Raw genomic sequence first — 23272 nt, forward strand, 5'->3', positions numbered from 1 at the left:
GCTGCTATAACCATCTTTGCACAAATTGCTTGTTACAATCTCAGGGACTATTTTGAGCAAGGGCATTTGTGGGAAGCAGATGAAGGAAAAGTCCCTAGAATTTTCACTTCTCATTGGGCAGCTGCTATTTCTGTAGAATAGGCTCTTAGCATCCTGCAATGCATAAGTAACACCACTACCAGTAGCTGGATGATTCGGGGATAGTCTTTTCACCTCTATGCACCTTGGTCTCTTGCTATTCCAAGTGTGGTCTTTGGACCAGTAGTATTGGCTGGGAGCTTGTAGAATTACAGAATCTTGGGTCCTTCCTCAGTTCAGGTCAGTTCAGTCGCTCAGTCGTGTCCGACTCTTTGCAACCCCATGAATTGCAGCATGCCAGGCCTCCCTGTCCATCACCAACTCCCGGAGTTCACTCAAACTCATGTCCATTGAGTCAGTGATGCCATCCAGCCATCTCATCCTCTGTCGTCCCCTTCTCCTCCTGCCCCCAATCCCTCCCAGCATCAGAGTCTTTTCCAATGAGTCAACTCTTCGCATGAGGTGGCCAAAGTACTGGAGTTTCAGCTTTAGCATCATTCCTTCCAAAGAACACCCAGGACTGATCTCCTTTAGAATGGACTGGTTGGATCTCCTTGCAGTCCAAGGGACTCTCAAGAGTCTTCTCCAACACCACAGTTCAAAAGCATCAATTCTTCGGCACTCAGCCTTCTTCACAGTCCAACTCTCACATCCTAGAACCTACCGAATCAGAATTTGCATTTTAACAAGAGCTCCAGGAGGTGGTTCATAAGCACCCTGAAAAGTTGGAGAAACCATACTTACTATCAGATAGGGATAATAAAAGTCCTTCCTCATCAGGTCATTGTGAGGACTTAATGTGTTAATACATATACATACAGTCCATAGAACTCCGAGCACATAGTGAGTGCTATGTGTGTGCTACTTATTTTCTGGGGTTGTGCCATGAGCATTATAGGATCCTAGTTTCCCGACCAGGGATTGAACTTAAGCCCTCAGCAGTGAAAGCACAGAGCCCTAACCACTGGACTGCCAGGGAATTCCTTCTGTTTTGATACTTTTACGACTCTTCCCAGCTAACTGAGCAAATTCTCCGGTGGGTAGGTCTCTAAGTAGAGGGCCTTAGTTCAGTTCAGTTCAGTTCAGTCGCTCAGTCGTGTCCGACTTTTTGCGACCCCATGAATCGCAGCACGCCAGGCCTCCCTGTCCATCACCAACTCCCGGAGTTCACCCAGACCCATGTCCATCGAGTCAGTGATGCCATCCAGCCATCTCATCCTCTGTCATCCCCTTCTCCTCCTGCCCCCAATCCCTCCCAGCATCAGAGTCTTTTCCAATGAGTCAACTCTTCGCATGAGGTGGCCAAAGTACTGGAGTTTCAGCTTTAGCATCATTCCTTCCAAAGAAATCCCAGGGTTGATCTCCTTCAGAATGGACTGGTTGGATCTCCTTGCAGTCCAAGGGACTCTCAAGAGTCTTCTCCAACACCACAGTTTAAAAGCATCAATTCTTCGGCGCTCAGCCTTCTTCACAGTCCAACTCTCACATCCATACATGACCACAGGAAAAACCATAGCCTTGACTAGACGGACCTTTGTTGGCAAAGTAATGTCTCTGCTTTTGAATATGCTATCTAGGTTGGTCATAACTTTCCTTCCAAGGAGTAAGCGTCTTTTAATTTCATGGCTGCAGTCACCATCTGCAGTGATTTTGGAGCCCAAAAAAATAAAGTCTGACACTGTTCCCACTGTTTCCCCATCTATTTCCCATGAAGTGATGGGACCAGATGCCATGATCTTCGTTTTCTGAATGTTGAGCTTTAGGCCAACTTTTTCACTCTCCACTTTTACTTTCATCAAGAGGCTTTTTAGTTCCTCTTCACTTTCTGCCATAAGGGTGGTGTCATCTGCATATCTAAGGTTATTGATATTTCTCCCGGCAATCTTGATTCCAGCTTGTGTTTCTTCCAGTCCAGCGTTTCTCATGATGTACTCTGCACTTTTCAGTCCAATCCCAAAGAAAGGCAATGCCAAAGAATGCTCAAACTACCGCACAATTGCACTCATCTTACATGCTAGTAAAGTAATGCTCAAAATTCTCCAAGCCAGGCTTCAGCAATACGTGAACCGTGAACTTCCTGATGTTCAAGCTGGTTTTAGAAAAGGCAAAGGAACCAGAGATCAAATTGCCAACATCCTCTGGATCATGGAAAAAGCAAGAAAGTTCTAGAAAAACATCTATTTCTGCTTTATTGACTATGCCAAAGCCTTTGACTGTGTGCATCACAATAAACTGTGGAAAATTCTGAAAGAGATGGGAATACCAGACCACCTGACCTGCCTCTTGAGAAATTTGTATGCAGGTCAGGAAGCAACAGTTAGAACTGGACATGGAACAACAGACTGGTTCCAAATAGGAAAAGGAGTACGTCAAGGCTGTATATTGTCACCCTGCTTATTTAACTTATATGCAGAGTACATCATGAGAGGGCAATGAACAAATAGAAGATATTTCCCCCTGGTGATGTGAGGAAGAAGTGGGGAGGATACTCTTGCAACACATGTTTTCATCTATCATGCTCAAAGTTCTTAAGAAGAGGCAGATCCAGCCCCAGGAAGCTGATGAGTGAGTCTGAAAGCTCTTTGGGCAGAAACTGGGACAGGGGGTTGGGGGCGGGGTGGGAGGGTGGTGATGGTGGGGACAGCCAGGTGAGATCTGATACTTCTGGTACCTAAGCGGCTACACTGATGGGGGTGAACAGCCTGCGCCATCTACAGAAGGGCTTATGAATAATCACTTGGAGTCCTGACCCCATGGAGAACAGTTCCTAAGATTTGCAACCTGACCATGGCCAGCAAGTGGAGAAGGTGTACTTGCCCAACTCTACCTGGGGGGGCAGGGCCAGCCTCTTCCACCCAGAACTGAATGACTGCAAGCATAGTAAAGCGGGATCTTCTTCCAAATTCCTCTGCTTGTTGTCATTGTTCTGTCGCTCAGTCTTGTCCAACTCTGCAATCCCATGGACTACAGCATGCCAGGCATCCCTGTCCTTCACTATCTCCCGGAGTTTGCTCAAACTCGTATCCCTTGAGTCGTTGATGCCATCCAGCCGTCTCATCCTCTGTCGTCCCCTTCTCCTCCTGCTTGGTGACATTTAATTCATCCTTCAAGGCCCTGGGTTTCCTTTTTTATCTACTAACCCCAATTAAATAAACTGTTTTCTGTTTTTTTTTTTCACCATGTGTGTGATTTATACAGGTTTCCAAGCTTCATGACACTTTATATAAGAATTCTCAAACTCAACAGTCTCCAGTCCACATGAAATAAGCTGGGGCAGTACAATTGAGCATGGTGGGGACTGTGGTGACTGGCAAGCCCTTTGTGAAGGGGACATCTGTTTGTCTGTTCCAGCCCATGGCCAAGTATGAACATGAGTCCAGTGTACCCAGAGCCTTCCACTTTAAAAAAAATTATTTTAATTGGAGGATAATTGCTTTAAAATATGTTGGTTTTTGCTGTACAACAACGTGAATCAGCCATAAGTATGCATATGTCCCTTTCCCCTTCAACCTCCGCCCCCCTCCATTTTTTTCTTTTTTCACGTGGACCGTTTTTAAAGTCTTTATTGAATTTGTTATAATATTCAGTTCAGTTCAGTCGCTCAGTCGTGTCCGACTCTTTGAGACCCCATGAATTGCAGCACGCCAGGCCTCCCTGTCCATCACCAACTCCCGGAGTTCACTCAAACGCACGTCCATCAAGTTGGTGATACCATCCAGCCATCTCATCCTCTGTCGTCCCCTTCTCCTCCTGCCCCCAATCCCTCCCAGCATCAGAGTCTTTTCCAATGAGTCAACGCTTCGCATGAGGTGGCCAAAGTATTGGAGTTTCAGCTTTAGCATCATTCCTTCCAAAGAACTTCTGTTTCTGTTCTGTTTTTTTGGCCATGAGGCATGTGGGCCCTTAATCCAAGGAGGCCGGTGTCCTTGTAGGAGGAGAGGACATGCAGAGACAAGCATGCCGGGAAGGAGAGCCATATGTAACAACAGAACGCAGAGGCTGGAGGGGGTGAAACTGCAAGCCAAGGAATGCTGAGGTTGGTGACCACCACAAGCTATGAAGAAGCAAGATTCCAAGGAGTATGAATTTGTTCTTTCCTTGATTTCTCAAGTCTAGCCTCCAGAACCACGAGAGAACACATTTCTGTTGTTTAAGTCACCCAGTTTGTGGTATTTAACCCAGTTTGTAGTTAGGGCAGCCCTAGGAAACTAATACAGGTGTCGTTTGAACTAAGTAGAGAATGATGAGAAAGAGGAAACCAAGTGAAGAGTTACAGGGAAGAATATTTCATGCAAAAGCAGGAATTAGAAAACAGTGGCTGAAGAGGGGTGAGTAGGAGCTACGCCTGGAAAGCTAGTCAGGGATAGTGCTTGTAGGACCAGGCGGGAGAGGGGATTCAATTAGCAAGGAGGTGGTTGTGTCATTTGAATGACAGAAACAGCTGTCAAGCGAGTCACCCAGAGTCTTAGAGGGCAGGATCTAGGATATATTAGTTGCAATAAATAATGACAATATGAGATGACAGGGCCCTGTCTGAGCTTCCTCGCCCTGCCCGGCGACCTTGCTGGATGGTCAATGTCAGTTCTAGCATTTCAGGCCGTGGCTGGCTTCGGCTCCGTTAAAGCAACGCTCCCTCTCCGCAAACTCCTTCCTCCCTCCGACCCAGACACCCCAAATACACACAATCTCGGTAAAATAAGCTCTACAAATGCGGTTTGCGGACAACTTCCCCATCCCAGCTAGGCATGAGAGATTCCCTAAAGGCATTTAGTGTTCTAAAGAAACACTGAGAGACCCAGCCAAGTCCCGCAAAGGTACAACAATCCCCGCCGCGGGCGCCTGGCGCGCGGGGGCGGGACCGGGGAGGCGCGTGCGCATGCGCAGGGGGCTGCCTCCCGGCGAGGGGGTGGGGCGGGCGCCTGGGCCGGGGCTGTGACGTCAGGTGCGCGCGTGGCTCGGGCTGCGCAGGAACAGCTGGTCCCTGGGAAGGCGGCTGGCCGGCGGACACGCGTGGGGTGCGGGTGGCTTGCCGCGCCACGCTGCGGGAGCAGCCGCCGCCTAGCACCACTGCACCATGTCTGGCCAGCTGGAGCGTTGCGAGCGCGAGTGGCACGAGCTGGAGGGAGAATTTCAGGAACTGCAGGTAGGACCGGACCACCTGGTCCCGAAACTCTGCTACCTGAAGTGCCGGATATTTCCTTTCCTGCTTCTCCCAGCCCCGGCCGTGGGAACCATCAAGGCCCGGGCCAGGCCCTGCGGCGGAGGCGGGTGGTTGTTGCCGGTGGTCTGCGTGGGCCAGCCCCCTCCCATCTCCCAGGACTTCACTTATTCATCCACTTAGGGCGCCGGGTGGAAGCCCCCACAGCTCCCCCAGCACCCCGAGCCTTCTCACCGGCTCTTTGCCGCGCGCGCCTCCTTCGCTGCAGAAAGTTGATCTGTGACCTCTGAGGGGAAGTTCCAGGCATGTCCATGTGGGGGAGGCCGGAGGGACCAGGTGTGTTCTGGGACTCAAAAGAGAAAGCCCAGCCCCTACCTCCTCAGAGGTCTCCCCTAACCCCACCGCCGCCCACCAGGGTTTGGCGGCTCCACACCCCTTTTGCTGTGGCGGATCAGCCCTCTCCTCTGATGCTCCATTTTGGGAGATGTGCTTGGGAGCCCTTCACCTTGAGCCCGCAGGCTTTGCTTAGGGGTTAGAGACCCCTGACCTCAGCCTTTGGGGCTCCTGTGTCCCGCCTCTGACGTTGCTGCAGGCCAAGTTTGGCGTCGTGGGTGACATCTGTCACTTCTGACAGCTGGGTTGCCTCCCAGTGATAGAGGCTGCTCCCAGCCCTCACGCTTTGGCCCAGAGCCTTATGCTGGGTGGGGTGAGGTCGGGTGTAAGAGAGGCCCCTTGAAAGAACAGCATTGGCATTGCCGCCGCGGGGTCCCTGGCAGGAGGAGTTGTTCCTGAGAGGAGGTTCGCAGAGGCCTCAGCTGCCTATCCTGGTGACTAGAGAGGTCTCTGAAAATCTTGGGGTTGGCTAAGAGAGATGCCTGGATCTTTTTTTGGGAGATGGGGCTGTTCCCTCCCCAGCTACCGGATTGTGTTTGTTTTCTCCAGAGTTGGGCTCTGTTTGCCTGAAATCACATGGAACACCCCCAGCCCACTTCTGCCTAGTCTCAGCTGGGACCAGTGACATTTTGCTTGTCCATGGAGCTCTTGTCTGCAGTTTGATTAGCCGCTTACTGTGTCCAGAGTAGGGGAGGGAGGGGAGATGGGGAAAGGTGTCTGTGATGGGTCTTTCAAGAGCCATCTAGAGGGAAGATGGGTCATAGGTCCAGAAGAATAGGGAAGGGGTGCTGGAGAGACCAAGCAGGGAGAGGGGTGCTGTTTTAGCTGTGAGCAGAGAGTAAGGTACCAGAGCTGGTTCCCAGGGGACCTTTCTGGCTCTCCTGCCATGGAGAAGAGTCAGCTACTTTTTTTTTTCTCAGTATTTATCTTTATTTTGGCTGTGCCAAGTCTTAGTTGCGGCACTCAGGATCTTCAATCTTCATTGCAGTATGTGGGGGATCTTTAGTTGTGGCTCGTGGGATCTAGTTCCCTGATCAGGGACTGAACCTGGGCCTCTTGCATTGGGAGCGAGGAGTCTTAACCACTGGACCACCAGGGAAGTCCCCACTCAGCTGCTTCTTGCCGCTTTGTCCTGCTGGGCTCTCGGTTATGTCCAACTGTGGACCCATGGAGGGTATTAGGGTTGGGCATGAGAGAAGAGTTTTGCTGTGTGGAACTTTTGTTGTTCATAATGCCTTTCCCTGACCCTGCTTTCGGCTAGAAGGAGGAGTCTTAACTCTTCAGAGCTATACAATTAATGCAATTAACAGCAATTAGATAGCTAGTCTTGGCAGGCAGAGGTTGCAAAAGAGACGTTTGATTTGTTGTTATGTTCTTACTTGGCGTCTCTGGGGCTCAAGTGTGTGGGGGACAGAGAGGAATTGGAAATGAATCCTGGATTGTGTCCCCTGGTGCAAGGGTTGTAGAAAAACTGACTGGGTAGAAACCGTGATGTCCCTTGCTCAGGTCTTCAGCACTGGGGCAAATGGAATGGACTAGGTCCGACTTCTTATCCCTCCCCCCACCCCCCATAATACACGTGAGAACTCTGAACTCCTGAGATGACCATCTCTGGAAAAAGGCATGTAATAGGTAGAGTGTACGTTGTCATTATGTGTGTGTGTTGGGTGAACTTTCAAATATGAGACATTTGTCGGGGAACAAGGAGGTCACAACAGGTTGCGGGGAGCTGCTGATTGGAACTAGAAAGGTTAATGGTAGGAAGGGTCTTTTTCTCCCACCAGAAAATCCCAGTCTATCTTACTTTACCTGTTTCTGCTTCAGAATCTGGGATTTGTGGGTGTCATGCTCATATCTCTCTGATTCTGTCTTGCTTGGGATGATGTATAATATCTCTGTGTTTTACCTCTCCTTCCCTTTTGCCAGTGGAGGGAGGAAAGAGGAAATCTAATTTCAGACCCAAAAGGATTTGAAAGATTTCTGGAATTTCCCCCCTCTCCCAACCCCTAAAATGTCAAAATCTCTGGGACTTTCTAGAGGAAAGGATCTTTGTTCTTTTGTCTGTGATGTACATCTGCCAGGGCCTCCGTGGACTCAGGGGCAAGGCTGAGTTGCTATGAGGACTTTGGTTTTGGCTGGTTGGGGTTTCAGGTGTGCTGGCTGATTGAGCATTAGTCTGAGACTGGCGCATGTTTGGCCCTGTGGCTTGTGGTGTGACCACAGAAGGTCACTTACAGACGTGGTGGCAGGTGATTTAATGAGCATTTCTTGTCTTGCCTCTCTGGAAACCTGACCTCATCCCTCTGCACCCAGGAAGGAGGTGTCCCGAAGAGGCACCTCGCAGAAATGCAGGGGCCTGATAGGACATTACAGAGATTTTTGGCTTTTATTACCAATGAAATGGGTATTCCTTTGGCTGCTGTGTGTAGAATAGACATGAGGGGGCCAGGCTGGAAGCAGGAAGATCAGTATTATTTAATTAAAACCCTCTGAAATAGAGCCTGTTATACCCATCTTACAGAGTGAAAAATATACCCCAAAGTATAAGTACTAGAGTCAGGATTCAAATCCAGGCAGGTGAACATCAACGTCTATACTCTTAAAAAAATTTTTTTTTAATTTATTGAGGCCATGCCTTGCGTCACACAGGATCGTAGTTCCCACATTAGGTATTGAACTGGTGCCCCCTGCATTGGCAGTGTGGAGTCTTAACCACTGGACTGCTGGGGAAGTCCCGAGAGTCTGGACTCTCAACCACGGCCCAAGGCAGGTCTGTGCCCTAGCTACTCTTGTTTCTCTCCCATCTTGCATTATTTTCTAGGCCTCTTTTCCCCTAGAAGTGGGTTGTGTGGAAAGAACTCTGGACAAGGGAATCAGAATTCTTGGGTTCAGGTCTGAATTCTGCTGCTGTCTAGCATCTGACCTTTAGCAAGCTGCGTCTCTGAACTTGAGTTTCTTTGTCTACCAAACAAAGGCCGACAGTAGTAGCAGCAACAGTAAGAACTAACTGTATGATACATGGATCATTCCATTTAATCTAAACAACAACCTGGCTTTCTAGATGAGGCTGAGGCTGAGAGCTGTTACGTAACTTGAAATTCGTGGAGCCAGAATTTGACCCCAGGCCCGCTGTTCCCATCAGGTATTTTTGGGGTTGAGCTCCAAAAGTATCCTGAGACCCTTGGCTTTAGAAGGAGAGTTTTGGACTTGTGGGGACTAATTTTATTTCTATGGTGCTTTAACATGAAGCATTAGTAAGGGTTCTTAGTTGTAAGTGGCAGAAATCCAATTCAACCAGCTTTAAGCCAAAAAATTGAAATAGTTTATTGGCTTCTGTATTGGGAAGTCCAGTGGCAAATGGCTTCAGGCAGGGCTGGATCCAGCTTCTCCAGTGATGTTTACATGTGCACGTGTGTCTGTGTCCTCTGTCAGCTTCGTTCTCAACCATCTCTCCCACGTTGTGGCAAAGATGAGCTTTGACAGCCCCAGGCTGACATCTACCAGCTTAGCAAACCTCAGAAACAAGCATCTTTTCCCCTGTAATTCTAGCTGGAGTCCCAGGGCTGACTCTCATCGGCCCTACCTGGGTCATGTGATTATCCCTTAACCAGATCCTGTGGCACTGATTGGCTGGGTCTTGGTTAATATGTCCCCCCTGTTGCCCAGGAGTGGGATGACTGCTGCTCAAACCACATGAAATAACAGTGGGAGAGGGGTGGTCCCATGAAGGAAGATCAAAGTACTGGTTGTGAAAAAACAAAAACAGAGAAGGATGCCAGACAGCTATCTTTTTAGGAGTAATATTGTAGAAACAGTCTATATCTGTGTTTCACCAGCTATGTTAAGGCACCTCCAAGGAGCTGCAGCAAGCTCACAGGGGCACTATGGGATAATTTAAATTTTCAAGAGAAAGACAATGACATCTGTCACGTACCACTTAAACTGCTAATGGAGTAGTTCACAGCTGCACATTAGATTATGCTACATTCTTTTTAATGATGTCATATCTTTGTGAAGTTGGGGTTTGGGTGCTGATTAAAATCAAGTACTATGTGAAAATCAATTTAGAACAAGAAATGAGGGTGACAGTGTCCAATCTGTTCCTAAGGTTTGAGCCTGACAGGCATATACATCCATAAATAATTTTGGTTACTTCAAAATGAAATAAAAATACCCTTGTCAATTTCTGCGTATTCTTTTTTATTTCCTCCAAGAGACTACTGAGTTGTTAGGACATGGATACTTTTCAATTATTTGGTTTCCTCAGTGGCTCAGAGGGTAAAGATTCTGCCTGCAGTGCGGGAGACCCAGGTTCGATCCCTAGGTCGGGAAGATCCCCTGGAGAAGGAAATGGCAACCCACTCCAGTATTCTTGCCTAGAGAATCACCATGGGCAGAGGAGCCTGGCAGGCTACAGTCCATGGGTCACAAAGAGTTGGACACGGCTGAATGACTTCACTTTCACTTTTTCTTCCTATTATTTGGCCTAAGGACCCTGTTAAAAATTCATTGAGACACTAAGGATGTGGTAAACCAACAAAGTTAGGGAACCTTTGTTTTATATCCTCATTGTGGTGGTGGTTACACAACTGTATATATTTGCCAAAATTCATTAAATTGTACACCTGAAAATTGGTGAATTGGTATGTAAATTATACCTATAAAGCTGATTTAAACATACCAGTACATGGCCTGTTACCTATATCTCATGCCCTAGCTCTTTCACAACTGAGGAAACTAAGAAGTGGCAGATTCTAGACGTGAAGTCAGTCTGAGTCTCAAGCCTAATCACTTAATTTTTATGTTACCTGCCTCCCAAATGCCTGACATGCTTGTCTATACCTCCACTTACTGTTCCTATAACAGACATTACTAATTGATCCTGGCACGTGACTCAGAATCTTTCCCAGTGTAGAACTGATACAGTTTAGGTGAAGTCAATTTGTCATCTTTGTAGTCTTTCCACTGGCAGTGAGTCTTCGTTCAGTATATTCAGCATTCAGAAATCTTTGTCTGAAGTCAGTTCCTTAGAACTATATAAATGCAATCTCATGAAAACTTAGCACCAGCCTGACTATCAGCCACCGTGTTTATGTGGTGGCCATGACTCTGGCAGTCTACTGGGCTGTCCACCAGCTTGCAGTGCTCCTAGGCCAGAGCCCTGTCTGAAAATGGCACATGATTCCATTCTGGCACATTTTTAAATTTTTTTGGCCATGCCATATGGGAGCTTAGTTCCCCGACCAGGTATTAAAGCCATTCCCACTGTAGTGGCAGTACAGAGTCTTAACCACTGGCCCGCCAGGGAGGTCTCATTGCCATCAACTCTTGCAATGCATATTGACTCAGGTGTTGTGACTCAGTCATGTTATGGTAAGAGGGCATCTCCAGGTGTGTCACAGCCGTGCTGGGACCTGGAATCATTAACCTCATCTTCCCACTGGGGCAGAGTTTGTGGCCTCAGAGGACAGGAGAGGTGGCAGATCTCCAAATCCTTTGATGGAAACTCAACTGTTTGTGTCTCTTGTACATGGTATAAAAGGAATGCCAGTCAGATATGTGGGAAAGGAGCTATGGGCATCGCAGCTAATGGTGCCAGTGTTAGCGTCTGTCTCTCTCTGTCTCTGATCTATCCTATGTTTTTATAAGTAATACATAGCCACATAGTTAAAAAGTCAAATAGGAAATGTGTATAAGCATTCTATAACAGCTAAAATCTGGAAACCTAACTGTCCATCAGGATGGATAATTCCACCGAACATCCATAGAGTGTGGTATGAAGATGAGAATGAATAAACTAGGACCATATGTATCAACATGGGTAAATGTTTTAAAGAGAAAAGCAACATTGAGTGAAAAGTTGCTAAGTGGGTATATATAGTATGACATGTATAATATAGTTTAAAGCATAATAATATAGCATTAAAGCATTTAAAGCAGAACACTTATGTTCTGCTTACTGATACGTGTCTATACAGTACAAATACAGACTTTTGCAAGGGAGTGATATGGGTCAGATTCAGTAGAATGGAGATTTGGGCAGGGCCCTAGCAAGAAGCAAATAACTCTTCCGGATGGATCTCTCTGAAAAGAGTTTAAGGAGGAGGCTATTTACAGAGGTGTGGCGGTTTAAAGGGATTTCCCTGGTGGCTCAGATAGTAAAGAATCTGCCTGCAGTGCGAGAGACCCAGGTTCAATCCCTGAGTCAGAAAGATGCCCTAGAAAAGGGAATGGCTTCCCACTCCAGTATTCTTGCCTGGAGAATTCCATGGACAGAGGAGCCTGGCGGGCTACAGTCCATGGGGTCGCCAAGAGCTGGACACAACGAGGCCCCTGGAGTTGGGACCATCCCAATACTTAAGGGACAGAGGGAAGGGGCAGTCACTGGAACCTAGTGCAGGGTAAGGAAAGCAGCAGGACCGGAGCTGTAGCGTCAAAAGCCTAGGAAAGTGAGGAGGAGGCAGGGGAACCAATACTCCAGTCTGCCTCTCCTCCTTCCCCCAGTCTTCTGTCCTGGCATCCCGTTGGCTAAGTAGGAGGCAGGGCAAGGGAGCCCAGGAGATGCAGTCCGTAGGGGTTAACCTCTCAGGGCACAGAGGAAGACAAGATTGATCTGGGGTGGGCTTGAGGGTGGAAATAACCAGCCTAGGGGTTCCTCTTGTTGAGGGCAGAGGACGGGAATGCTATGTAGAAAGAATATGTAGGGGCTTTCAACAATTTGTGTACTATTAGTTCTTAAACTGAGGGTGAGAAATGTGGGCATTAATGTTGTTTATTTTCTATTATAGGATTTTCTGACTTTTTCAATATGCCTGAAATATTTCATAGTCAAATGAGCAGGAGACCAGAAAGTCACCTAACAATACCAAAAGCCTTATTCATAAAAATAGGCTCAATGGGACTTCCCTGATGGTCCCGTGGTTAAAACTCAGTGCTTCCACTGCAGGGGCACAGGTTCAGCATCTGGTTGAGGAGCTAAGATCCCACATGCCGAGGGGTGTGGCTAAAAAAACAAACCCCCCAAAAAAGATTCAGTCATTTATGTGATTACGACCATGCAAATTTCATTTACTGAAGAACTGAGCAGTGTACAATGCTTGTACTTTCTCTTGGGGATTTTTATTACATTTATGTAGTCAGCATTTGATTGTTTCCTGGCAGTGTTTGCCTTGTAACTATCTTCCCCGCCCCCCACCCCAAAGCTCTATCTTTAGGTATTTTATCAAGTGGGTCTTTCTTTTCCTTTGCTTGGTCTTGAGTTAGACAGCTGGGGGTTGGGACTTGCTCTCAGCCGCAGAACAGAGTCCTTTCTTTCCCAGCTGCCTGTCTGCTCCGGTGCCCCCAGCACTCTGGGTTATTTTTGGAGGTAGCAACTTGAAGTGGGAGTCAGTCGTGTGTTTTGTAAGCTGGTACTCCCTGCATTGTGTGCAGACACCTGACTCCCAGTTTTTGGTGAGTGTGCTCTTTTGCTTCAGTCCACTGCTGCCAAGTTTATTTTATTTTATTTACTTTAAATTCTATTTCTTATTTATTTATTTATATGTTTGGCTGTGCAGAGTCTTCCTTGCAGCATGCAGGGTCTTTCAGTTGTAGCATGTGGTATCTAATTGCCCAACCAGGGATTGAACCGTGGGCCCCTTGCATTGGGAGTGCAGAGTCTTAGCCACTAGACCACCAGGAAAGCCCCACTGCTGCCAAGTTTAGAAATAAAAATGGTGGTTTGGTATTTTGGCATTTTCTTTGAGAGTTGGCAAACATACATGTACCATATGACCCAGCAGTTTCATTCCTAGATATCTAACCAAGAGAAGTTGAAATATGTATCTACTACCAAGACTTGTGCACGAATGTGCATGGCAGCCTTATTCGTAATAGCCAAAGACTGGAAATAACTTAAATGTCCACCAACTGGTAGATGAGTAAACAAAATATGGTATAAATGCTGTGGTGTGATAAAAAAGTGGATACATGCCACAACAGAAATACACCTCAAAAACACAATTCTTTGTGAAAGAACCAGACACAAAACTGCATTTTATATGATTCCACTGATGTGAAATGCCCGGAAAAGACAAATCTATAGAGTCCGAAGGTGGGTTAGTGGTTGCCAGGAGCTGGGAGGAAGAAGAGTGGGGAGTGAGTGTGGATAAACACTAGAGATCTTATTGGGTGACGGAAAGTTCTGAAACTGGACGTGGTAATAGTTGCACCACTTGATAAATGTATAAAAATCACTTAATTGTACACTTAAAATGAGAATTTTATGACATGTAAGTTATACCCCAATAAAGTTGTTAAAAAATAATGGTTTAGGTTCTTGCTTTGGCAGAAAAACACCCAATATGGTTGTTCAGAGATCTGCATTTTAAAGTGCCTGTTTAGTTACTGGCTTGATGAAGGATTTATTCATCAGGCTCCAAGTTTTTGGCACCTTTACGATGACAGTGCCCAGGGCAAGAGCTTGGTAATGAGTCCAAGATTTATGGCTTCTCTTCTTACCTGGTATGGTTAACTTTTCCCAGAAGGGAGGCTGTGTTCTTTGGCATATTAATCTAGATTCTGACCCCTGCCTCATTTTTAAATTAGCTAATTAATTTGACTGTACTGGGTCTTAGTTGTGGCATGTGGGATATTGTCTTCCTTTCTGCACGCGGGATCTTTAGTTGTGGCATGCGAACTCTTAATTGCAGCAAATGGAGTCTAGTTCCCTGCCTGGGGATCGAACCTGGACCCCCTGCATTGTTAGTGCAAAGTCTTAGTCACTGGACCACCAGGGAAGTCCCTGACACTGGCCTCTTAAATGGAGACACTCAACCCAAATTGGCAAAGCCAAACAGAATAAAATGGCATTTGTTCACTTATATTAATTAGGACCTCAAAGGTGTACCACCTTCAGATATAAGCTGATCCAGGAGCTTAAATGAAACCATCAGGGCTCAGTTTACCCCTCCATCCTGTTTTCCTCTCAATTGGGTTCATTCCCAGGCAGCTAATGGCAGCCCCATTAGCTCTGGGCTCATATCCTACTACCTTCAAAACGAGTGGCAAAAAAGTTTCTTTTTTTCCCCTTTTTTTCAACAGTTCTGATAAAAAAAGTCCCACAACTGAGTGTGATTGGTTTTGAATGCTCGTCCCTGAGTCAACCAGCTGGGTCAGGAGGGTGATGTTCTGATTGGCCAGGCCTGGGTCATTTGCCTTGGAACCTGGGGCAAGGTCCACTCTATTCCTAGCCAGATCTCATGGACTCAGTGTCAGGGAGGGAGGATCTCCAAAGAAATTACAGGGAATTAACCAAAAAGGGAATAGCTGCCGAGCTGGCAAAAACAACAGAAGGCTTCCATCTGGTGACTAGTTGCATTCAAGACCATAGGGGCTGGTTGGTTGAAAGGCAGGGTTGGCTTGCCTCCGTGTGGCTCACTCCTGGAAAAAGCATCTCAAAGCACAGGTCCAACTGAGGGTCTTCTGGAGACATCCTCAGGAGTGGAGGGCAGGGTCTCTGAGGGAAGACAGGAATTGTGTTCCTTCCCCCCGTCCCGCCCCCTCCCAGAAACACCACAAAGACAGTCCCATCAAGAGACAGCTGTCGTGAAATGGTTCAGCCTCTCTGGAAAATGATATGGCAGTTCTCTAAAAAAAAAATTAAGCTGTGTGATTAATTACCATATGATCCAGAAATTCTGCTTCTGAATACACACACACACACACGTACCCCAAAGAATTAAAAGCAAGGACTCGAACAAATATATATACATCCATGTTCATAGTAACATTATTCACAATATCCAAAAGGTGGAAGCAGCCCAGGTGTGCATCGACAGACGGGTGGATAAAATGTGCTGTATACACACTGTGGGGTATTGTTCAGCCTTAAAGAGGAAGGAACTTCTGATACGTTCTGCAGTGTGGATGGACCTTGAAGACATTATGCTGTGTTTAAATGTCAGGCACAAAAATATAAATACTGTATGAGTCAACTTGTATGAGGTACTTAGAGAAGTCATATTCATAGAGGTAGAAAGAATGGTAGAGGACTTCCCAGGTGGCACAGTGGGTATGCACCCGCTTGCCAATGCAGGAGACACGGGTTTGATCTCTGTTCTGGGAAGATCCCACGTGCCTCAGATCAACTAAGCCCTCGAGTTGTAACTACTGAGCCCACAAGCTGCAACTGCAGAAGCCCACTTGCCTAGAACCTGCGCGCCATAACGAGAGGCCATTGCAGTGAGGAGCCTGAGCACTGCAACAGAGAGTGGCCCCTGCTCGCCACGATTAGAGAAAGCCTGTTCAAAACAGTGAAGACCCAGCGTAGCCAAAAATGAATAAGACAAGAGAGTGGAGGTTGTCAGGGGCTGACGGGAACAGGAAACTGAGTTATTGGGTGACGGGTTCAGAGTTTCAGTTGAGATGATGAAAAAGTTCTGGAGATGGATGGCAAATAACGTGAACATATTTGATATCACTGAGGTGTACACATAAAATGGTTAAGGTGGTAAGTTTTGTGTGTATTTTATTGCAATTAGAAAAATTTTAATGATTAACATGGTAAGTTTTATATATATTTTACTACAGTTGAAAAAAGACTGAGAGACAACTGTCTGGGAAAAGGACAGAATCCAAGAAGTGAGTTGATAATCTTTCCTGCTGCTGGTGTGACTGCACAAGGTGGAATCAGCAGAGGCTGGGCGTGGGTGCGGAATGCCCTGGGAACAGAGAGCGTGTCACACTAAGGGCCTTGTTGCCACTTCACATTGTCCTCGAGGCTGACAAATCCTGAGCCTGGAGCCGAGGACAGGGTGGACAGGAAGTGTGGTCTCCAGTATCAGATCTCCCTTAGGAAGTGGCCCTAGCCAATGACAGAGACTGTTAGGAGTCAGGAATGACTGTATGTGCCTGGGGACACAACTATGAGAAGGGCCACGGACTTCAGTCTGATGTTTTAAGAGTGGGCAGAAAATACCACCAGTGGAGCATTATTGTTGTTTAGTCGCTAAGTCGTGTCCGACTCTTTGCAAGTCCCCATGGACTACAGTACGCCAGGCTTCTGTCCTTCACTATCTCCCAGAGTTTGCTCAAACTCATATTCATTGAGTCGGTGATGCCATCCAACCATCCCATCCTCTGTTTCCCCCTTCTCCTCCTGCCTTCAGTCTTTCCCAGCATCAGGGCCTTTTCCAATGAGACGGCTCTTCACATCAGGTGGCCAAAGTATTGGAGCCTCAGCATTAGGTGAAGTATGGAGCATTGCATGCGTGTGTGCTAAGTAGCTTCAGCCGTGTCTGACTCTGTGCAACCCTATGGACTGTAGCCTGCCAGGCTCCTTTGTCCATGGGATTTTCCAGGCAAAAATACCGGAATGGGTTGCCATTTCCTCCTTCAGGGGATCTTCCCAACCCAGGGATCGAAGCTGCATCTCTAATGTCTACCTGCGTTGGCAGGTGGGTTCTTTTACCATTACACCATCTGGGAAGCCCATGGAGGCATTAGGAAGCGCCTTTAAGAAAGTCAGTGTTTCAAAATAAAAGCTTAGAAAGAATTACATTATTTTTTATTTGAATAAAAAAGAAAGAACCACAAAAAAAAAAGAAAAATAAAGTCAGTGGGGATAGCGCTGAGTGTTGGTGAGTGTGGGCAGCTGTCATATGCTGTGGGTGGGAGCATAAATTGGCACAGCCACTCTGTGGGCAGTTTGCCAAGACAGGTTAAAAGTAAAAACAAGCCTGTATGCCATGACCCAGCAATTCCACGTCTCTTCCCCAGAGACACTTGTGTGTGTGCCCAAGGAGACCGTGCAAGGATATTAATCATTGTTGCATTGTTGGTTATTGTCAGAGACTGGAAACAACCTAAGTGTCCAGTGTTAGGAAAATGGCTAAATAAACTGTTGTCTGTTCATAGTATGAAGGACTGAACAGAACTAAAAATGAAGCACATCTGTATAGTCTTCTTTTTTTCTTCTTCTTTTCAATTAATTAATTTGGCTCTGCCAGTCTAAGTTGTGGCACTCGGGATCTTTGATCTTCACTGCGGCATGTGAACTCTTAGTTGTGGCTTATGGGATCTAGTTCCCTGACCCCGGATCAAACCTGGGCCCTCTGTGTTGAGGGTGTGGAGTCTTAGCCACCGGACCACCAGGGAAGTCCCTATCTATATATTCTTATGTGGATAGATCTATAAGACATATTATTGAGTGAGAAAAGAAGGTTGTGAAATCATATCTATATTCTGATACTGTTGATATATTAAAAAAAATCAAAAGTATGTGCTTTAGGGTATAAGCTATGCTGCTGTAGCAAAGAGATCCCCGAATAAAGCGGTTTAAATGAGATAGCTTCTTCCTTTCTCACATAGTAGTTCAGACGGGTGCTGAGTGTTCTGGTTATCCATTGGCATAAAGCAACGGTAATTGCATTTTGCTCATGGATTCTGGGAGTCAGGAATTTAGGCAGGGCATGGTGGGAATGGCTTGACTGTGCTCCACGAGGTCAGAGGCCTTAGCTGGGAAGATGCAAATGGTTGGAGCTGGAATTATCTGGAGGTTTCTTGACCCTCATATCTGCCTGAACTGAATGACAAGAAGATTTATCTTAGCTGTGGCTGTTGATCAAATCAGACTGCTGTCATGTGGCTTCTCTAAGTGGTTAGGGTTTCCATGCAGCATGGTGGCCTCAGAGTTATGGAACGTTTTGTTCCAGAAGCTAGTGTTCCAGCAAAGAAGGTGCAAACGCAATGGCCCTCTGTGAGTTTTTCTCCGAAATGGTATAGTGTCAGTTCTGCTGTTTTTAAAAAATTGAGATAAAGTTGACATATTATATGTTTTAGGTGTATAATATAGTGATTCACATTGTTAAAGGGTAGAGTTGACTTAGGATAAGATGCTGGCTGTATTCCCTGTGCTGCACGGTGCATCCTGAGAGCTTGTTTATTTACTGCATAGTGGTTTTTGTCTCGATCCCCCTACCCCTGTATTGCCCCTCTCCCCTTTGCTCTCCCCACTGGTAACCACTAGTTTGTTCTCTGTGAGTCTGTTTCTTTTTTGTTATATTCACTAGTCTGTTGTATTTTTTATATTCCACATATAAGTGATATCATATAGCATTTCTCTTTCTCTGTCTGACATATTATTAAACGTAATGCCCTCCAAGTCCATCCATGACGAAAAATGTCATTCTTTTTTATGGGTGCATAGTATTCCTCTGTGTGTGTGTGTGTGTGTGTGTGTGTGTGTGTGTGTGTACCACATCTTCTTTATCCATTCATCTGCTGATGGACATTTAGGTTACTTCCGTATCTTGGCTATTATAAATAATGCTGCTATGAACATTGAGGTGCGTGTATCTTTTTGAATTAGTGTTTTCGTTTCCTTCGGATACAGACCCAGGAGTGGAAGTGCTGGATCATATGGTAGGTCTATTTTTAGTTTTTTTGAGAAATCTCCATACTGTTTCCACAGTGGCTGCACCAATTTATATTCCCAGCAACAGTGTGCAAAGGTTCCCTTTCCTCCACATCCTTGCCAGCATTTGTTATTTGAGGTCTTTTCAATGATAGCCATTCTGACAGGTGTGAGGTGATATCTCCCTGTGGTTTTAATTTGCATTTCCTTGATATTAGTGATGTTGAGCATCTTTTCATGTGCCTGTTGGCCATCTGTATGGCTTCTTTAGAAAAATGTCTATTCAGATCTTCTGTCCATTTTTTAATTGGGCTGTTTGTTTTTGGGGGTACTTCTGACATATTTGACAGAAGAACTGTACAAAAAAGATCTTCACGACCCAGATAATCACGATGGTATGGTCACTTACCTAGAGCCAGACATCCTGGAATGTGAAGTCAAGTGGGCCTTAGAAAGCATCACTACGAACAAAGCTAGTGGGGGTGATGGAATTCCAGTTGAGCTATTTCAGATCCTGAAAGATGATGATGTGAAAGTGCTGCACTCAATATGCCAGCAAATTTGGAAAACTCAGCAATGGCCACAGGACTGGAAAAGGTCAGTTTTCATCCAATCCCAAAGAAAGGCAATGCCAAAGAATGCTCAAACTACCGCACAATTGCACTCATCTCACATGCTAGTAAAGTAATGCTCAAAATCCTCCAAGCCAGGCTTAGCAATACGTGAACCATGAACTTCCTGATGTTCAAGCTGGTTTTAGAAAAGGCAGAGGAACCAGAGATCAAATTGCCAACATCCACTGGATCATGGAAAAAGCAAGAGAGTTCCAGAAAAACATCTATTTCTGCTTTATTGACTATGCCAAAGCCTTTGACTGTGTGGATCACAATAAACTGTGGAAAATTCTGAAAGAGATGGGAATACCAGACCACCTGACCAGCCTCTTGAGAAACTTATGTGCAGGTCAGGAAGCAACAGTTAGAACTGGACATGGAACAACAGACTGGTTCCATATAGGAAAAGGAGTACGGCAAGGCTGTGTATTGTCACCCTGCTTATTTAATTTATATGCAGAGTACATCATGAGAAACACTGGGCTGGAAGAAGCACAGCTGGAATCAAGATTGCCAGGAGAAATATCAATAACTTCAGATATGCAGATGACACCACCCTTATGGCAGAAAGTGAAGAGGAACTGAAAAGCCTTTTGATGAAAGTGAAAGGGAATAGTGAAAAAGTTGGCTTAAAGCTCAACACTCAACATTCAGAAAACTAAGATCATGACATCTGGTCCCATCACTTCATGGGAAATAGATGGGGAAACAGTGGAAACAGCGTCAGACTTTATTTTTGGGGGCTCCAAAATCACTGCAGATGGTGACTGCAGCCATGAAATTAAAAGACGCTTACTCCTTGGAAGGAAAGTTATGACCAACCTAGATAGCATATTCAAAAGCAGAGATATTACTTTGCCAGCAAAGGTCCGTCTAGTCAAGGCTATGGTTTTTCCAGTGGTCATGTATGGATGTGAGAGTTGGACTGTGAAGAAAGCTGAGTGCCAAAGAATTGATGCTTTTGTACTGTGGTGTTGGAGAAGACTCTTGAGAGTCCCTTGGACTGCAAGGAAATCCAAGCAGTCCATCCTAAAGGAGATCAGTCCTGGGTGTTCTTTGGAAGGAATGATGCTAAAGCTGAAACTCCAGTACTTTGGCCACCTCATGCGAAGAGTTGACTCATTGGAAAAGACTCTGATGCTGGGAGGGATTGGCGGCAGGAAGAGAAGGGGACGACAGAGGATGAGATGGCTGGATGGCATCACCGACTCGATGGACGTGAGTTTGAGTGAACTCCGGGAGTTGGTGATGGACAGGGAGGCCTGGCGTGCTGTGATTCATGGGGTCACAAAGAGTCGGACACGACTGAGCAACTGAACTGAACGGGCATATTGTATTGGTCAGAGCAGCCACAAGCCTACTTGTATTTAAGGAGACTGAAAAGAGATACTACTTCTCTATGTGAGGAGTGCTAAAGAACTGGTGGTCATGTTTTAAAAGAAGATCCAGGTTGGTGTGGCTGAGGAGGGCACTGTGGGCTTTGTCATTTGTACTATGTAGCTTCCATTTCCGGTTTCAAGGTAACTGGATCCATTGTTGCCATATGCAGCCAGGGAAAGAAAGAGTGGCAAGCAAGCCGTTACTTAGAAAAATGTGGTTCAGTTATTCTTGGCAGAAAATGTTGCCTTGACATGTGAAAACTGAACAGCAAGAAAGAGCAGGTGTAGTGGTTAAAAAAAAAAATGTAGTTCAGAACTTACATCCCTTCTGCTTGCAACCCATTGGCTAACACTCGGTTGTATTCCTACACTTAGCTGCAAAGGAGGCTGGGAAATGTCTGTAGTTGGACAGCCATGTGCTGGCTATGTCTTGGTGGGGTCCTGTTATTAAAAGGAAGCCAAGGAGGGCTTCTCTGGGGGTCCAATGGTTGACTGTCTGCTCCCAATGTAGGGGATACAGGTTTGATCCCTGAATGGGGAACTAAGATCCTACATGCCTCATGTGCCGCATGGTGTGGGGCAAAAAACCAAAAAACTGAGATGTAATAAATACTCAAACTCTTTATTTAGAAAAAGGAAACAAAGGAGAATAAGTATTAGGGACAATTAGTTTTTGCAACAGTGAGCATTTTTCGTATATATGTTAAGTGTATGTGTGTGTGTGTGTATATATATATATATAGAAATAGGTCTATGTGGAACATAGAAATACACAGATACAGAGAATACACTCTAGAAGAAACGTAACAGTGGTTACTTCTGGAGAAGTCGGAGAAGACAGGAGAGGGGTCTATTCAAAGTCAACTCTAGCTGTAGCTGTAGTGTTTTAATTTTTAACGAGGATAATGTCCTTATGTTTACTTGTGAAATTAAATATTAATTCAAGCTGAAGAGGGCCTGGTGAGCATCTGTCTGTTGATGTTGCGGTCTGGTCTTATCTCACTGTACGGGGGCCCGACACCCAAGAGTGCTGGGAGGTGGTGTGGTGTTTCACCTTCCGTTGCTGGGGACTCCAAATCCAAAGGTGTTGCTTTCTCAAAGGCTGTGTAGTTGGGGGTCTCTCTGCACCCATCTTCCACGTCCAGTTCTGAAGAGTTGCCTTTCTTACCTGCAGACACTAGTTAACACTGAGGACCGTTTTGGCGCTGAAGCCTCTTTCTGTACAGATTATTCATTCATTACAGGTAGGAAGCTGGTCACTGTACAGTGGAGAAGACAGATGGCCACCATCTCCCCCAAGCAATCAGAGTTAACATCACAGACTCCACGTCCCTTCTCATGGGAGACACTGAGGACCCAGTGTCACTTGAGTGGCATGTCTGTCCCAGATGCATATTCAAAATTCAATCATGAGGAAATATCAGACAAACCAAGGCAGAGGGACATTCTCCAAAACAACTGGACTGAACACTTTAGAAGCGCTGATATTCCCAAGACAGAAGTTGAGGAGCTGGTCTAGACTAAAGGAGACCAAAGAGATATGAACAACAATACAAGGCATAAGACGGAATTGGGTCCAGGGTCTGGGGAGAAATTGCCATCCAGAGATAGTTCGCAGGACTTCCCTGGTGGGCCAGTGGTTAAGAATCCGCCTGCCAGTGCAGGGGATACAGGTTGATCCCTGGTGTGGGAAGATCCCACATGCGGAGGAGCATCTAAGCCTACACGTCATAACTGTTGAGCCCGTGCTGCAGAACCCAGGCACCACAAGAGAAGCCACCACAGTGAGAAACACAAGCGTTGCAACTAGAGAGTAGCTGCTGCTTGTAGCAACTAGAGAAAACCTGCATGCAGCAACCAAGAACCCACACAGCCATAGATAAATAATAATTAAAAAAAGAAAGCGTTCACATCCAAACTGGAATTTGGATGGTATTTGAGGCCACAGTAGTGTATTGTATCAAAGTAACATTTTTCTATATTTGATAGTTAGATGTATAAGAGAATGTCATGTCCTTAGGAAATATGCATTGAAGTATTTAGGAGTAAAGAAGCCTATTGTCTACAAGTAACTCCCAAATGATTTAGAACAGAAATAGTCAGACTCTTGACAAAAAGGTCAAGTAGTGAGGATTCTGGGCTTTGCAGGCCATGTGGTCTCTGTCACAACTACGCTTGCTCCATTGTTGAGGTGCTGCAGACGATATGTAAATGAATGGGCATGGCTGTGCTCCAGTGAAATGGATATTTATTCATG

General features: G+C 45.9%; 1 protein-coding gene across 3 annotated transcripts in view; it reads left to right on the plus strand.

Annotated features, from left to right (window-relative positions):
- The first annotated feature begins 5005 nt into the window (after nucleotides 1–5005).
- TMEM120B (transmembrane protein 120B) overlaps nucleotides 5006–23272 on the plus strand; it is a 44819-nt gene continuing 26552 nt past the window's right edge. For 2 of the 3 annotated variants that reach the window (XM_044930211.2, XM_044930212.2), the window contains exon 1: nucleotides 5006–5221. In XM_044930211.2, coding sequence (XP_044786146.1) covers nucleotides 5153–5221 — 69 coding nt within the window. In that variant the 5' untranslated portion in view covers nucleotides 5006–5152. The remainder of the gene's footprint in view (nucleotides 5222–23272) is intronic. The other variant, XM_006047162.4, reaches the window with a different exon arrangement.

The sequence above is a fragment of the Bubalus bubalis genome, chromosome 17, assembly GCF_019923935.1.
Source record: "Bubalus bubalis isolate 160015118507 breed Murrah chromosome 17, NDDB_SH_1, whole genome shotgun sequence".
NCBI lineage: Eukaryota > Metazoa > Chordata > Mammalia > Artiodactyla > Bovidae > Bubalus > Bubalus bubalis.